Source organism: Saimiri boliviensis, chromosome 1 (assembly GCF_048565385.1).
Source record: "Saimiri boliviensis isolate mSaiBol1 chromosome 1, mSaiBol1.pri, whole genome shotgun sequence".
Classification (NCBI taxonomy): domain Eukaryota; kingdom Metazoa; phylum Chordata; class Mammalia; order Primates; family Cebidae; genus Saimiri; species Saimiri boliviensis.
Window position 1 is genome coordinate 130,800,604 of NC_133449.1, and position 14,767 is coordinate 130,815,370.

Consider the following 14,767-nt stretch of genomic DNA (forward strand, 5'->3'; position numbering starts at 1 on the left):
AGGCCCACATCTCCATGACAAACACTATAAATGAGAGCTGGCCGGGAATTGGGAGGCAAGGTAGGTGCCTTTCACTTTTCAAGAAAGCTGCTGAACCTGCAGTCAACTGCTTGGCCCAGAAGCCTGCAGCCCCACCGCAGGGCCAGCCCCACGCACCTGCAGGCACCCTGGCAGCTCAGCCCTGGCCAATGCCGGGCCCTTTTTAGCCTTTCCTCTCCCCTCTTCTTTCTGATAGTTCCCAGAGTAGAAGACAGAAGAAGAGTGTCTTATAGAATCTCCCAGAATCCTAGAATGTAAATGAAGGCTGCCAACTGATGGCTTTTCTCCAAAACCAGTTCTCTTAACACAAGAGTTTTGGTGCTACGGACCTTCAATGTATTATTTCCTCCCTTCTACCCAAAACCAAAACACCCCATCTGGAAGTGAAGCTGTGCCAGGCTATCAGTAGATTTGTGAGGAATCACCTAAAACCCCAGCGCTGTGGGGCTAACTAGAACAGCTACTAGCAGGCCTCCGACTCCCGCAACTACATGGTTGCACTCACACGCCCATGCGTCCCGTGCACACAGGGAGAGGGGCAGAAGCTTTAATTGGTCCTCCTATGAGTCCTCCAGCAACTCATGCAACCCAGGCTTGTTGCGTCAGGCCTTCCTGCAACTGTGACTTTTCCATTTTTAACAGATAACTTTGTAAGCTGCACTAAAAGGACTCAGATACCAACTACTGCAGAGGCATTTGAAGAAATACAGGAGAGAATGGCACTCGCTGTCTTACTTTTAAAACAGATGCTCCTAAGATGAAGCCAGAGAGACCACTATGGGAAGCCTGGGGCCAAGAGGGGCAGAGTCCAAACCCCAAAGGACACTGCCCCAAGTGTGCCCTTTCACAAGGGACAACAAGCACCCACCCACCCTCCATCTCTCAAACAAACTGTCAGATTATCAGAGGTAGTAATTTCACACAAAACCATGTGAAATTCCTTGGAATCTTAACCAAAAACATCCAGAGCATTTGTGTTTGATTTTACCTAACTTGTGACTACACATGATCTGTTTCACAGAAATGCACACAGCAGGAAAGGGCTTTGAATTCTTTCTGAGCACATCAAACCCTCAGCATGCCACCGCTCACAGGCCATGAATGAAGAGACACTTTCGCCCCCACACATTGAGAAAACACAGAGGACAGTGCATGAATTTATATTATTGCTGAACACTAAATTTAGAGCTTTGAAGGAGCTTAGTAGCATATCATCCAGCCTGAGTATGGAAGATTAAAGCTCAGAAAAATCACGTTTGAATGTCATATTTGTCTTTTTGCAACTTATTTCACTCAACATCGTGTGCTCATGGTTCTTCCACGTGGTAGCATGTGTCAGGATTTCCTTCCTTTTCAAGGCTGAGTAATATTCCATTGTGCAGCTCACATTTTAGTGATGGCTTCATTTCTTGCTAGACAGTCAGGCTGCTTCCACCTTTTCGGGATAGTAAATAATGCTGCTGCGACGTGGGTGTACAAATAGCTCTGAGCCCCTACTTTCAGTTCTTTAGTGTATATACCCAGAAGTGCAATTGCTGGATCCTAGGATAATGTAATTAATTTTAATTACTTTTGCACCAAGATAAAAAATAACTAGTGGTTCTTAAAACATTAAAAATAAAGGGCCAGGCATGGTGGCTCATGCCTGTAATCCCAGCACTTTGGGAGGCCGAGGTGGGTGGATCACAAGGTCAAGAGATCGAGACCATCCTGGTCAACATGGTGAAACCCCATCTCTCCTAAAAATACAAAAAAATTAGCTGGGCATGGTGGTGCGTGCCTGTAATCCCAGCTACTCGGGAGGCTGAGGCAGGAGAATTGCCTGAACCCAGGAGGCGGAGGTTGCGGTGAGCCAAGACTGTGCCATTGCACTCCAGCCTGGGTAACAAAAGCGAAACTCCGTCTCAAAAAAAAAAAAAAAAAAAAATTAAAATTAAAACTTTCGATAATAAAGTTGAACTTCCTTAAAGCAACAAATAATTCAAACAACTACCTCACAAGTCTGTAGGATTTGTATCAATTTGTAGCAAACAAACCACACACTGTACTGGCTATACCATCAGTGAGTCATATTTCTGATGACAAAGTGGTACCAAAAATAGGGCCAGCTGTCCTGAAAACTTTTTCTACAAAGTAATTTTCTACTGAAAAGACAAAATGTCTAATGTTCACTAGCAAAGCACAGCGTTCCACAGATTTCTATTATGCAGCTACCCATACTACATTTTCTAAAAGTATTCTTTATGAACATCAATTTTGAAATGATATCTGAAAAAGAGGTAAACTAAATCCAGAAATCAAAGTCCACTGAGTAACTGAAATGAAGGATCATCACTCCTGTCATATCTCTTTTGAGATTAACAACACAAGAAAAACTGGATTATGCCACAGAGAAATTTAAATCTAACATAACCAAAGCTAACAAAAGCACGTGCACATGAGGGCTGAGTATAGCTCATGGGTCCCCTGTGCGGGCTGCAGACACTCTAGAACAGACACTCTCACCTCTTGGTGATCTGGCTCGGCTCCTGCAGATCGGGGTCAAGGTCAAAGACCTCATTATCCAGCAGCCTTCGCAGCGTCACGTCGGCCAGCTGCTCCATGACCTTAAACACCTCATCCAGGTTCAGGAACATGGAGAAGTCGCGTTCCTTATTCTGTGTGGTGATTCGGATGGTATCCGTCAGAAAGACATTGGACGTTCTTTCTAATTTCTGGATATCAACCCACGGAACTACAAGTTTAACTGTAAGAGAAAAGGGTGAAATATGTATTATACCACAAAATTTGAGCCAAAGTTGAGTGTGTCAGCAAGCAAATATCCAAAGCTCTCCTTAGGCCAATGTGCAAATGCCTTTTTAAAAAATCTTTTAAGTTCAGGGGTACATGTGTAGGTTTGTAATATAGGTAAACTCATGTCACAGGGGTATGCTGTACAGATTATTTCATCACCCAGGTGTTAAGCCTGGTAACCATTAGTTATTTTTTCTGATCTTCTCCCTCCTCCCACTCTCCCCGCTCAAGTGAGCACCTGTGTCAGTTCTTCCTCTCTATGTGTCCATGGATTGTCATCATTTAGCTCCCACTAATTAGTGAGAACATGCAGTATTTGGTTTTCTGTTCCTAGTTTGATAAGCATAATGGCCTCCAGCTCCATCCATCTTCCTGCAAAGGACATGATCTCATTCTTTCTTATGGTGGCACAGTATTCCATGGTGCATATGTACCATGTTTTCTTTATCCAGTCTACCAATGATGGGCATTTAGGTTGATTCCATGTCTTTGCTATTGTGAATAGTGCTGCAATGAACATACACATGTATGTGTCTTCATGGTAGAATGATTTATATTCCTTTGGATATACACCTGGTAATGGGATTGCTGGATTGAATGGTACTTCTATTTTTAGTTCTTTGAAGAATCACCACACTGCTTTCCACAATGGTTGAGCTAATTTACAATGCTACCAGCAATACCATTCTGGACATAGAAACAGGCAAAGATTTTATGCCAAAGACATCAAAAGCAATTCCAACAGAAGCAAAAATTGACAAATGGGATCTAATTAAGTGAAAGAGCTTCTGCACAGAAAAAAACAAAACAAAAACAAAAAACCTTCAATAGAATAAACAGCCTATAGAATAGGAGAAATTTTTTGCAAACTATGCATCTCACAAAGGTCTAATATCCAGCATCTACAAGGAACTTAAACAAATTTACAAGAAAAAAGCAAACCACCCCACTAAAAAGTGGGCAAAGGACATAAACAGACACCTTCCAAAAGAAGACATACATACGGCCAACAAGCATATGAAAAAGAGCTCAATATCACTGATCATTAGAGAAATGCAAATCAAAACCGTAATAAGATGCTACCTCACACCAGCCAGAATGGCTATTATTAAAAAGTCAAAAAGTAACAGATGCTGGCAAGGCTGGGGAGAAAAGGGAACACTTATATACTGCTGGTGTAAAGAGCACAGACCACTTCTCAGCTGTTGGTCAAAACCCAACTCATGTTCTAATGGTTTCCTTAAAGATCTAAGTAAAACTTCCCAAGTTGCTGGCTACTGCTTGTTTCAAAGGAACACTGTTCTGAAATTCCAAGTTAACAATGTATATCTTTCTCAAGAATATTTAAACTTCAACAGTTATGCAAAAGTTTCTGAATCTGCATAAATTCTGGTTTCAAATAATATGGGGACCAGGGAAGGCTTTCTGGAGCTGACAAAATCTAAACTGAGTTTTGAAGGATGAATAGGAGTTTCCAACAGGCTAAGTACAGAGAAAGGAGAGAAATGCATTTCAGAAAGAAGGAAGACAGGGATGGCCAAAGTTAGGTCAGTGCACGCTCCAAGGGTGCAGAAGGGTTGTGCAGATAGGGTGTGTATCCTAGAGCATCAGAACCAAGGCTGGTGAGCTGGAAAGGGAAGGGAACAGCACATGCCAGAAGCCAGCCACAGGAGACACTCAAGAAGAGCCCCTATAACTGGTTCAACTTGAAATAGAAATGAAGAAAGAAAAAAATTACACACTCACATATGCAGCATCCATACTACTCAACATGAGCACTGGAAACAATACTTGGTTCTGGAAGAAGTTTCCGTGGGAATGATTTTTTAAACATTGACACTTGTGGCTTCTCATATGTGAGCAGTGACTCAGTGCATGAATCTCAAGGGGATATAAGTGAAGAATTCCTTCTGTACGCGACTGCATATCCAGCCAGTCTTCCAAGGGACAGTCCTGACCTTCGGGGCTGGGAATTTTCGTTAAGAAGTAAAAATATGTTCTATACGTTGAGAAATATTCAGCTATCAGGGATGACACCGTGTTTTCAAAACACAATCTATAGCAATTGAAATCCTTTAGTGGTTAAGTAGAAAAAGTGAATTTTCCAGATCTAATCCCTTGCTAGCAGTAGCATACGTAAGGAATCAAGTGTCACCTAGTGTCATCTCCACCATTTATTTAAATCTGTTCAGCTCTTCCTGTTAATGGCCCTTCCTGGGAGCCTCGCTGAGTCCCCAGGGCCAACTTTATCTGGAAGAGCCTGCCAGGCCTCACTTACGTTCCTTGCCCAGGAAGAAGGAGTAGAAGCAGAGATGGTTGATGCTGAGGTACAGCCAGCCCTGGCGGGGCACCCTGCCCTTCCAGCAGCAGCAGGAGTAGTAGGTGACCAGCTTCTCCGCCTCAGGGAAGTTGAACCTGGCCTCGAACTTCACCAGGGCTTCTCGGAACTTCTCAGGTTCTTCTTCCTGCTCAGCGAGCCTGCTGCTGGTCTCCTCGGCTATCAGAGCCTGACACACACAAAAATGACAGTTCCTGCTCAGTGAGCCAGCAATGGGAAGGCAGGGGGTGCAAGAGACAGGAAGCAAGAGGGACGGAGGTGCATAGGCCCCCAAGAAGTGTGTGTTGCTTCAACGACAGACACACCTGACGAGGAGAATAGGTCAGCCGTGTTATCTGTCAGCCACCCAGACGCATGGCTGCAGCAGAAAAAAAAAGGAATGGAGTCGGGGTCAGAAAACCCAAGAAATCAGTCTCTCACTCAGCCTATTACCAACCATGACCCTCTGGGCAAATCATCTGACTTCTAAGCCCAGTTCTCAAACAACCAATCATTTTCTAAATCCTCCATACAGGGATATGAGGATTAAAAGACTGGTTCAAGCCTGTGAACTTGCTACATCAATCCCAAAGAACTACCTACGTTTGAGATAAAAGTTAGTCCTGTAAGGATCCAGGTACGGTGGCTCACACCTGTAATCCCAGCACTTTGGGAGGCTGAGGTGGGCAGATGACTTCAGGCCAGGAGTTCAAGACCAGCCTGGCCAACATGGCAAAACCCCATCTCTACTAAAAATACAAAAAAATTAGCCAGGCATAGTTGTACACCCCCTGTAATCCCAGCTGCTTGAGAGGCTGAGGCACAAGAATCACTTAAACCCCAGAGGGAGAGGTTGCAGTGTGCCGAGATCGTGCCACCGAGCTCCAACCTGGATGACAGAGGGAGACCCTGCCTCAAAAAGTCTTTTGAGAGAAACTCATGAAGGTCTTCCTCATTTGGTTCAAAAATGTTGGTATTTAAGGCTACTACATGCCTGACTGTGGCTCACTCTGTAGTCTTAAATGGACACTGGCCAAGGTTCCCAAGGTCATAAATAACCTCCAGAGCACTCAAGTCTATGGGAAAAGAAAGCCTCTAAATCTACAGATTTTTTGCCAAAAATGAGTAACAACTAGCGTCCTTCATAATCTGGGGTGGTGGTAGAAGGGCCTAGAATTCAAGCTTGTGGCCTATTTGTACTTAATTAACAACTCATTGCTAAGATCAGAAATCTAATTTCCCATCCCTGGAAGCTCACTGCAAAATCTTTCCTTGAGAATATCTTCTTAGTACCTCCACACGAGCAGCTATTTAGGAACTCCTGGGCCCCAGGCCTCACATATGCTATTTGACTGTAAAAATACATTTATAATTCAAATCCCAGCTACTCAGGAGGCTGAGGCAGGAGAGTTATGTAAGCCCAAAAGTTTGAGGCTACAGTGCACTATGATGGTACCTGTGAATAGCCATGGCACTCCAGTCTAGGCAACACAGCAAGACCCCATCTCTAAATATATATATAGCATTTATTTTTATTAACATTTTCCCATACACACATACACACACACACACACACACACACACACACGGCATTTACTTTTATTAACATTTCCCCTTTTATAGTAGGTATGTCTCATGAAAAGCTATGTCCTTCAAGACAAGACTACTTTTGGGGTATTGCTGTCAAACCCTGCATAAGCTATTTTCAAAATTATACCTGAGCATTGACATTAAAATAACAATGTAATTTAAAATTATTTTTAAAAGAAATCCGGAGGCCAGTGAAATTTCATGTGATTTTCGTTTTCTTTATTTCCCACATTTTATTTAACAAGACATTATACATTAATGAAATTCTAGTTAAGAGAAATGATTACTTTTGAAAGGCATATCTAATGCATAATGAGTGCTGAGTCTCCCCTTGCCCTAGAAATGAGGCGTGGAGGGGTCTTTAGGAAGGCTCCAGAGCGGACAGGCAGCAGGCACAGCTGCAGAGTAGGAGTCAGTGGCTCCTGGTGCAGGCATGAGGGTGGCCGTGTAGACCCCTGCCTTTCTTGGGGTGTGGTTTCCGGTTACAGGCACAGCTTGAAACAGGCATTTTTTTTTTAAACCATACATCTTTTTTATTGTTAAGTCATAAAAATGCATCAAAATTAAAAGCAAAAGTTACAGGGTACTAGGAGCGTTAAAGGAAGTGAAAATGGGACTAGGCACAGGGCAGTATCAATTAATGAACGTGGGAAGGACAAGGATGGGGAGAACAGTGAGCATGTGCTGAAAATACTAGGGGAGAGGACGTGGTGAAAAATTACATCTTAGACAAGCACCTAGGTAAAGAAATAACAGGATAAGATTTCTAAACCCCACTATGTGCTTAAGAGTCATCCTCTCCTTCCTCGGCCTCTTTTTCATCATTCTTGATCAACTCCAGCTGGTCATCCCCCCCCCCCCCCCGTCTTCATCATCCAGTAGGTCCCCCTCATCAGCAGAGTCATCTGCAACCCCTCAGACTCCATCTTCACATTAGTCCCATCTTTCTTCACAGAGCTAGTACTCTGCTCCTCTTCTGACTTATCATCAAACAGGGATTTTGAAAAGTTTTATAGAGCCATCAAAGGCTCAGGATACGCGTAGAAAAGCCTCAATTCCCAGATCCTTAGGATCTGGCCAGAGGAAGGGGAGATCAAATATCATGCTGCGCTCCCAGGCTCAGGCCAGGCAGGCCCCTCACTCCCCAGCCCTGCCTCCTCAGGACTCACTTTTCAAGGCATTTTAGCTTCAAAGTGTCAGGGACTACAATGTTACCCCATAATATACCACTTAGGCATAAGGATTATTTTAAACTGAAGACAACTGAGAAATGGCAAACACCAAAAAGGCTCTCTGTCCTCCCCCGGCATTTGCCTAAAAAAAACAGGACCTGTTTTTAAAGGCCCATTTGTCAAGGTGTGTCCTGCTCCTGTACCAGAAAGATAACCTTGACTCAGAACAGAACTTAGAAGAATCTATATAACAAACCTTACTAAAATAATCCTTAGCTTCCCTGAGTTTCCCATACAGTATGCTGCCCCAAAAGCCTAAAGGCCTTTTCCCTAGTCTTGGCACCTTTCTACAAATGCACTGTTCTTTGCCGAGATGCTATGTAAGCCCAAGTGCTAACCACCCCTGTGAGTTACTCATCACTGAATTTCTTTTACACACATGCACGGCGTGTGTGTTCATATAAAGTCTGTTTGACTGGGCACAGTGGCTCTCATCTATAATCCTAGCACTTTAGGAAACCAAGGCAGGAGGGTTGCTTGAGCCCAGGAGTTTGGAACCAGCTTGGGCAACATAGTGAGACCTCGTCTCTATAGATAATAAAAAAAATTAGCCAGGTGTGGTATTGTATGCCTAGAGTCCCAGCTACACGGGAGGCTGAGGCAGGAGGATCGCTTGAGCCCAGGAGGTCAAGGCTGCTGTGAGCCACGATTGCATCACTGCACTCCAGCCTGAGTGACAGACAAAGACTGTATCTCAAAAACACAGCCAACAAAAATCAACTGTTTTTCTCTTGCTCATCTTTTTCAGTGTAATTTCCAGGGCCCCAGCCACAAAATCTAGGAGAGTCAAGGACAAGTTTCTTATTCTACAGAAACTTTTCTAAAATCACTGTAGCGAAAGTTAATTTTCTTCCTCCAAATTAAGAACAGCAACGTCTAAATCAAAGAACCACTACAACTTGCATTAGACCAAAAAAGGTGAAGTAAGTGTGAAAAATAACATCGAATGGGGCCTTTCTGTACCTATCCCAGTGTGATCTGACCCAGAGAAGTGAGCCACAGTTGGCTGGGCCAGGATGAGGGCTGACCCAAGCCTACCATGGACTAGCCCACCCCCCAACCCTACAGGCCAGGGATAACTCCAAGAAGACACTGCCAAGCCGGCTGGACTTGGGATGCCTTCCCTTTTCACCAGATCCCACAAGTATCCCCAGTCACCAAAGGAAAAGAATTTGTTCCTCTAAAACCAAAAATTTGCTTTGATACCATTTACTAAAAGCCATAGCACTTGAGGTATTAGAAAGCCAACCTTTTTGCAGAAAACAAACAAAATCGAAGGGGTAGGATGTTTTACCCTGAGGTAGGAAAACTATCACATGCTAATGTGTTAACGTATTTAATGAGAGAGTTAAATTTAGAATGAGAAACCATCTCTCCCAGCCTGAAGGGGTTTTTAAAGCACTGATTACCCATCATGTTACTGTAGTGAGGCCAGTTATATAAGACTGTAACTCACAGGCGGTATTACGGATATCTCCCAAAATGTTCCTCTCTTGCCAACTCAAAATTTAATTGGCTTTAATTACATTTAATTTATATATTTTAAGAATAAACATCTACTTCTAGCAGGAGGAAAGTGCTAGGTCCAACAGAATAGTATGACAAGATGGCAAGTTGCAAAAGAAAAAGTGATTTAAGAGTCAAATAATGTGTTGCCCTGCAAAAACACAAATCTTAACATTATTTTTTTTTCCTGGGACAAAAAAAGGGCCTTCACTCCTGTAAAGGATAACAAAAACTAAGCCTGAGAATAAAGGCTTTTTGTTTTAACATGTTAGGTGTATTTTGCTAGACTGACTACAAAGTTAAGACAAATGATCAATGAAACTTACTTGGCTTTATGTACTAAGCCAAAAAGTTCAGTTAGTAGAAAAAAACTGTTAGCATGCTACAGTTTTCAGAATGTCTTAAGGAAGAAAGAGGAAAGATGGGGAGAAACATTAAACTCAAGGGACCTACCTTTACCTTCCCTTTGACAAAACTGGCAATGTCATCTTTATTATCAAAGACGGACAAGGTGTGGAGGAGATTTTGCTCCAGCCAGTCCCAGTGCTGGTTTATTTCCTCTAATGTTGCACCTGGATTCGAATAGAAAAAGAAACAGATTTAAAAATGCAATGAAAGTAATTCCTAGAACATGAACTCATTTTCCAAATATTATGTATCCCTGTGTTGATGTTATTAAAACATCTGGGCTCTCAAACCCTGGGCCACGGTTCGCCAGCTGAAATTGAAGGCATCCTTCTCGGGGCCATGGTGCTCCTCCCCGCAGCACTGGGATGTGCAAGCATCACTCCCACTGCCACATGGATGGGCCAGCTGGCCAAGTGAGTTACTGCTGGGACTCTTCTTTGACAATCCCACCCACCCTACTAACACACAGACCTCCGACCACCTCCACTCAAATGACAGAAACATTTGTAATTATTCAGCTACTCCAACATGGAACAAGCCCAGAGTAGCAGACCAATCCTGAGCAGTCTTGCAAAGTTCTCCCATGAAAACAAGGGTCCCTTCAAGAGGCAGCAAAGCCCAAGTCCATGGAGGAAGGAGCCTCTTGCCAGGGCTCTGCTGAAGGTCCCAGGGGATGCCACTTGAACCCAACATCACTACAACACAACAAGCAAGGGCCTAGGAAATTTACAGCTTACAAATGTATACTTCATATCATGCATAGCAATGACCTTTAAAAACATACATAAAAAGAGGTCTTGTATTACATGTTAAAACAGAAACACAAAAGCATTCAATCATAGACAGTAAATTCAGTTTTCAATGACAATTTTTTTAAATCACCATTATTATTAAAGCATTAAGCAAAAAGCTTAGTCATTTTAGTTGTCTGTATTTCTTCTCTATTCCCATCATCTCCACTGGACAACAGGCACTTTGACACAGGGACTGTTCCCAGCTCCTCATGAAGGGCCTGGGACACAGCAGATGCTCAATAAAGTCCACCAACTGGAAGTACACACAGTCCTGGACAACAGAAGGCACATGGGCATCAGGGGTTTCTAGTGTAGCCAGGTTTCCAAAATGGGAAGCAGAAGATATTCTAATCACAAAGAAATTAAGGAGTGCCAGACAAACAACAGAGCTGAATCATCTAGCCAGTGTGAGAGGGATATGGTGCCTGGAGCCACACATCACTTACCCAAAAGCCAGGCATGGACTGGGCACAGTCGTTCACGCCTGTAATCCCAGCACTTTGGAAGGCTAAGGCAGGCAGATCACTTGAGGTCAGGAGTTTCAGACCAGCCTGACCAACATGGTAAAACCCTGTCTCTACTAAAAACACAAAAATTAGCGGGGCATGATGGCAAGCACCTCTAATCCCAGCCACTCGAGAGGCTAAGGCAAGAAAATCACTTGAACCCAGGAGGCGGAGGTTGCAGTGAGCCAAGGTCAAACCACTGCACTCCAGCCTGGACGACAGAGCACAACTCTGTGTCTTTAAAAAAAAAAAAAAACCCAGGCGTGCACTTGCTCTAAGTCATCTTTCTCTCAGCATATTATATGCAGCCTTCCTTTCATTGGAATTAAATATAAACATCCCACACAAGAAGGTGCCAAACGACTGGCTCTGAACTTGTGACTTTGGGGTCCATGAATATGAAAAACACCTATCTGTAGTAGGACTGTTGTTCTGAGTGGGCACTTGGGGAAGGAATAAAAAGAAGTATCTATCTAACAGAATACTTCTTAAGGAATAATGAAAGTTTAAAACAACCGTGCTTATTTTGTATTTTCCCAATTTTTAGGCAAATCATTGGCCAAAGCAATGTTCTCCAGTCCTCACTAAAGCCATTAGAGCTGGGAAGGCTGGCCCAGGCTTCTCTCTGCCAGAGGTCTCTATACACAGGCCACAACTCCCCCGGTCCCTGTACCAAGAACACTTGGCCAAGGACCCTGCCCTGCTGCCCCTCGGTCGCACCTCCCATGTCCTACTCCATGGATCACAGAAGCCCAAGCAGCAGCCCACTCAGGTGCAGCAGAAACTTCCTCTGAGGTGAGGGGTCGTGGTCCTCTTGCTATCCACTTCCTACCCTCTGGGAGGGCTCCTGTGGTGTCAGGAAACCCCTGGCCCTTCAGGCTCCCTGTCCCTCTTACAATCAGGAAAGCTTATTTTAAAACAAAATCAAACCCAGCTACTCTAGGCTCCCCAGCATGACTCTCTTGAAGCTTCTGACCTTTCCCTACCTACACTGAGGCCCAGAGCATCTGTTTGTTTCCTCAGCTGTTTATAACACACACCATGCTGGCCTGACATAGGGGTACATCTCGTTTACCTGCTTTTAAGTCTCCCTGCCCTACTCAGTGCCTCCAGGTGGTGGCCACAAGAACATCCTCTTCTAAATCCAGTGGGTCAGTAATAGTGCCTCTATCACATCACTAAGTTGGGTTTCACCCAAGCCGATAATCTTGCACAAGCACCTGGGTGGCCCAGAGCTCGCTCTTCTGTGGTACTTTCAGACCTCATCTTTCTAGGTCTTTACCCATTATTATCCATTACAATAAAAACCACTACTCAGAATACTTTAAAAAAAAAAGTGAAGAATAAGCTGAAAAGAGAGCAGTTTATGGTCCCTTGATCTTTTGCAATATGTTTTCATGGACTCTCTCACTGATTGAGAAGAAGAGAAACCAAAATTTGCAGGAACGAAGAAAAACCAAAGCAGGGAGAAGACTCATTTTTGTGGTACTAGGCTGTTCCAGGCACTATTCACTGATCTGTGATAAAGACTGAACGAGAAAATAGAGGCTCAAGTATTTGTCCAAAAGCTTATCAAATGAAGGGCAAACCAGAGCACAAAATGGCTCTCTACAACCTCAAAGTACTCGGGGGTCCGGGATCCTTCCGTAAAAAGCTACATTTGAATTTCTTTTCCTTTTTTTTTTTTTGGAGACGGAGTCTCACTGTTGTTGCCCAGGCTGGAGTGCAGTGGCGCAATCTCAGCTCACTGCAACCTCCGCCTCCCAGGTTCAAGCAATTATCTTGCCTCAGCCTCCCGAGTAGCTAGGATTATAGGCGCATGCCACCATGCCTAGCTAATTTTTGTATTTTTAGTAGAGACAGGATTTCACCATGTGAGTGAGGCTGGTCTTGAACTCCTGACCTCAAGTCATCTGCCTGCCTCGGCCTCCCAAAGTGCTGGAATTACAGGCATGAGTGACAGTGCCTGGCCCTGCTACATTTGAATTTTTAAGTATCATTTACATCATCTTCATCACCATCACCCTTACATGAAGTCCAGTTCTTGCTATGGCTGGGCAGTAAAAGAGATACTTGGCGCTTCAACTTGCAGCAAGCTCTCTTCTTCCATTCCCATCCTCCCAAATGCATCTTTCCGGATGACCTGATACAGGTTTTCATTTATTTCATTTATCCTGCTATTAAGCTCACAGGGGCTAACACCGTTAACTGATAACAGCTAACCACATGTGGCTTCCTCAACTGATAACTTTAGATGACATGAATAAATTATCATTAAGCCCCAACACAATATATTCCTATGGAATTAAGATCTAAGACAAAGTCATCAAAAAACTAGAATTTTATTCTTTAAAAAAAAAAAATCCTGCCTACTGGGAAGGAGCTTATCATAGAGAAAGATAATTCTAAAACAAAAACAAACCCACATCTTACAAGAGAAAATAAATCACACGTTAAAAAAAAATCTATCTCTGAGCCATAGTAAGGTTTTGTTCCAATCTACCCTGCTACTGAATATAAGACATAATTGTACGCTTCTCTCAGCAAAGACAATCAATATGATGAAACTTTTCCACCCTACTGGCTTCTACTTCCTAGAAAAGTTGCCAAATGGCAGGGAAATTTTCCAGACTATAATTTCCTCTGCAGGAAAGTCTTATGATGGGTTCCACAAATTCCACAAATGAATGCAAGCCGACTGCACATCCGTGACTGCAAAAGATTAAAAGGGAAAGTCCTTCAGTGTAAGTCACATACCACAGTTCTGAAACTACACTACAGCTGTGTTTTTCAAATTGCATAAAGTAGCACATCTGAAAATACCTTTTTTTCAAGAAAAAAATATAATAGAAAACAGAAGACATGCAAACTCCTAATGGTAGCTACTCATTTGTAAAATATTTCTTAGAGTTATACACACACACCTGAATATACTTCTGTCTGTAGGTCACAGTCAAAAAAAGATTGAAAGCCACTGCATTATAGACATACGAGCAGTGGGAAAGGCAGAAAAGAGAAAACAAGAAACTGAGACTGCATCATCCACTGAAGAGACAGGCTGATAAAAAGCCTACAAATTAAGCCAGTACCACAGCAATGTTCTCACTGCTGCTGCTGCTCACTTTCCAAAACCAAGACAGAGGAGACTGCTACTATGGCCTGAATTTTGTCTCCCCAAAATTCATGTTGAAGCTCTAGCTCCCCATGAGAGTATATTTGGAGATGGCACTTTTAAGGAGGTATAAGGTTAAATGAGGTCATTAAAGCAGGGCCCTAGTTTGGCCCTTTTAAGAAGAGACACCAGGGAAATGCATCCACAGAGAAAAGGCTATGTGAGGACACAGAGAGAAGGCTGCTGTCTGCAATCCAAGGAGAAAGGCCTCACCAGAAACCAACCCTGCTGGCACCTTGATACTGGACTTCCCAGTCTCCAGAACTGTGAGAAATAAATGCTTGTTATTTAAGCCACTCAGTGTGTATAGGGAGCTAGGGATGGAGTGGGGGTGGGGAGCAGCACTAGCAAACTAATGCAGCTGTCTAAAACCAAAATTTATTATGGAGTGTCATAGAAGTTCAATTAGC

General features: G+C 43.3%; 1 protein-coding gene across 3 annotated transcripts in view; it reads right to left on the reverse strand.

The window, feature by feature from the left end:
• Positions 1-14,767, reverse strand: part of TBC1D8 (TBC1 domain family member 8) — a 139,228-nt gene that overhangs the window by 39,042 nt on the left and 85,419 nt on the right. For all 3 annotated transcript variants that reach the window (XM_003938047.4, XM_003938048.4, XM_074404262.1), the window contains exons 3-5: positions 9,931-10,049; positions 5,111-5,339; positions 2,545-2,785 (exon numbers count right to left, since the gene is read on the reverse strand). In XM_003938047.4, the coding sequence (XP_003938096.1) occupies positions 2,545-2,785; positions 5,111-5,339; positions 9,931-10,049 (589 nt within the window). The remainder of the gene's footprint in view (positions 1-2,544; positions 2,786-5,110; positions 5,340-9,930; positions 10,050-14,767) is intronic.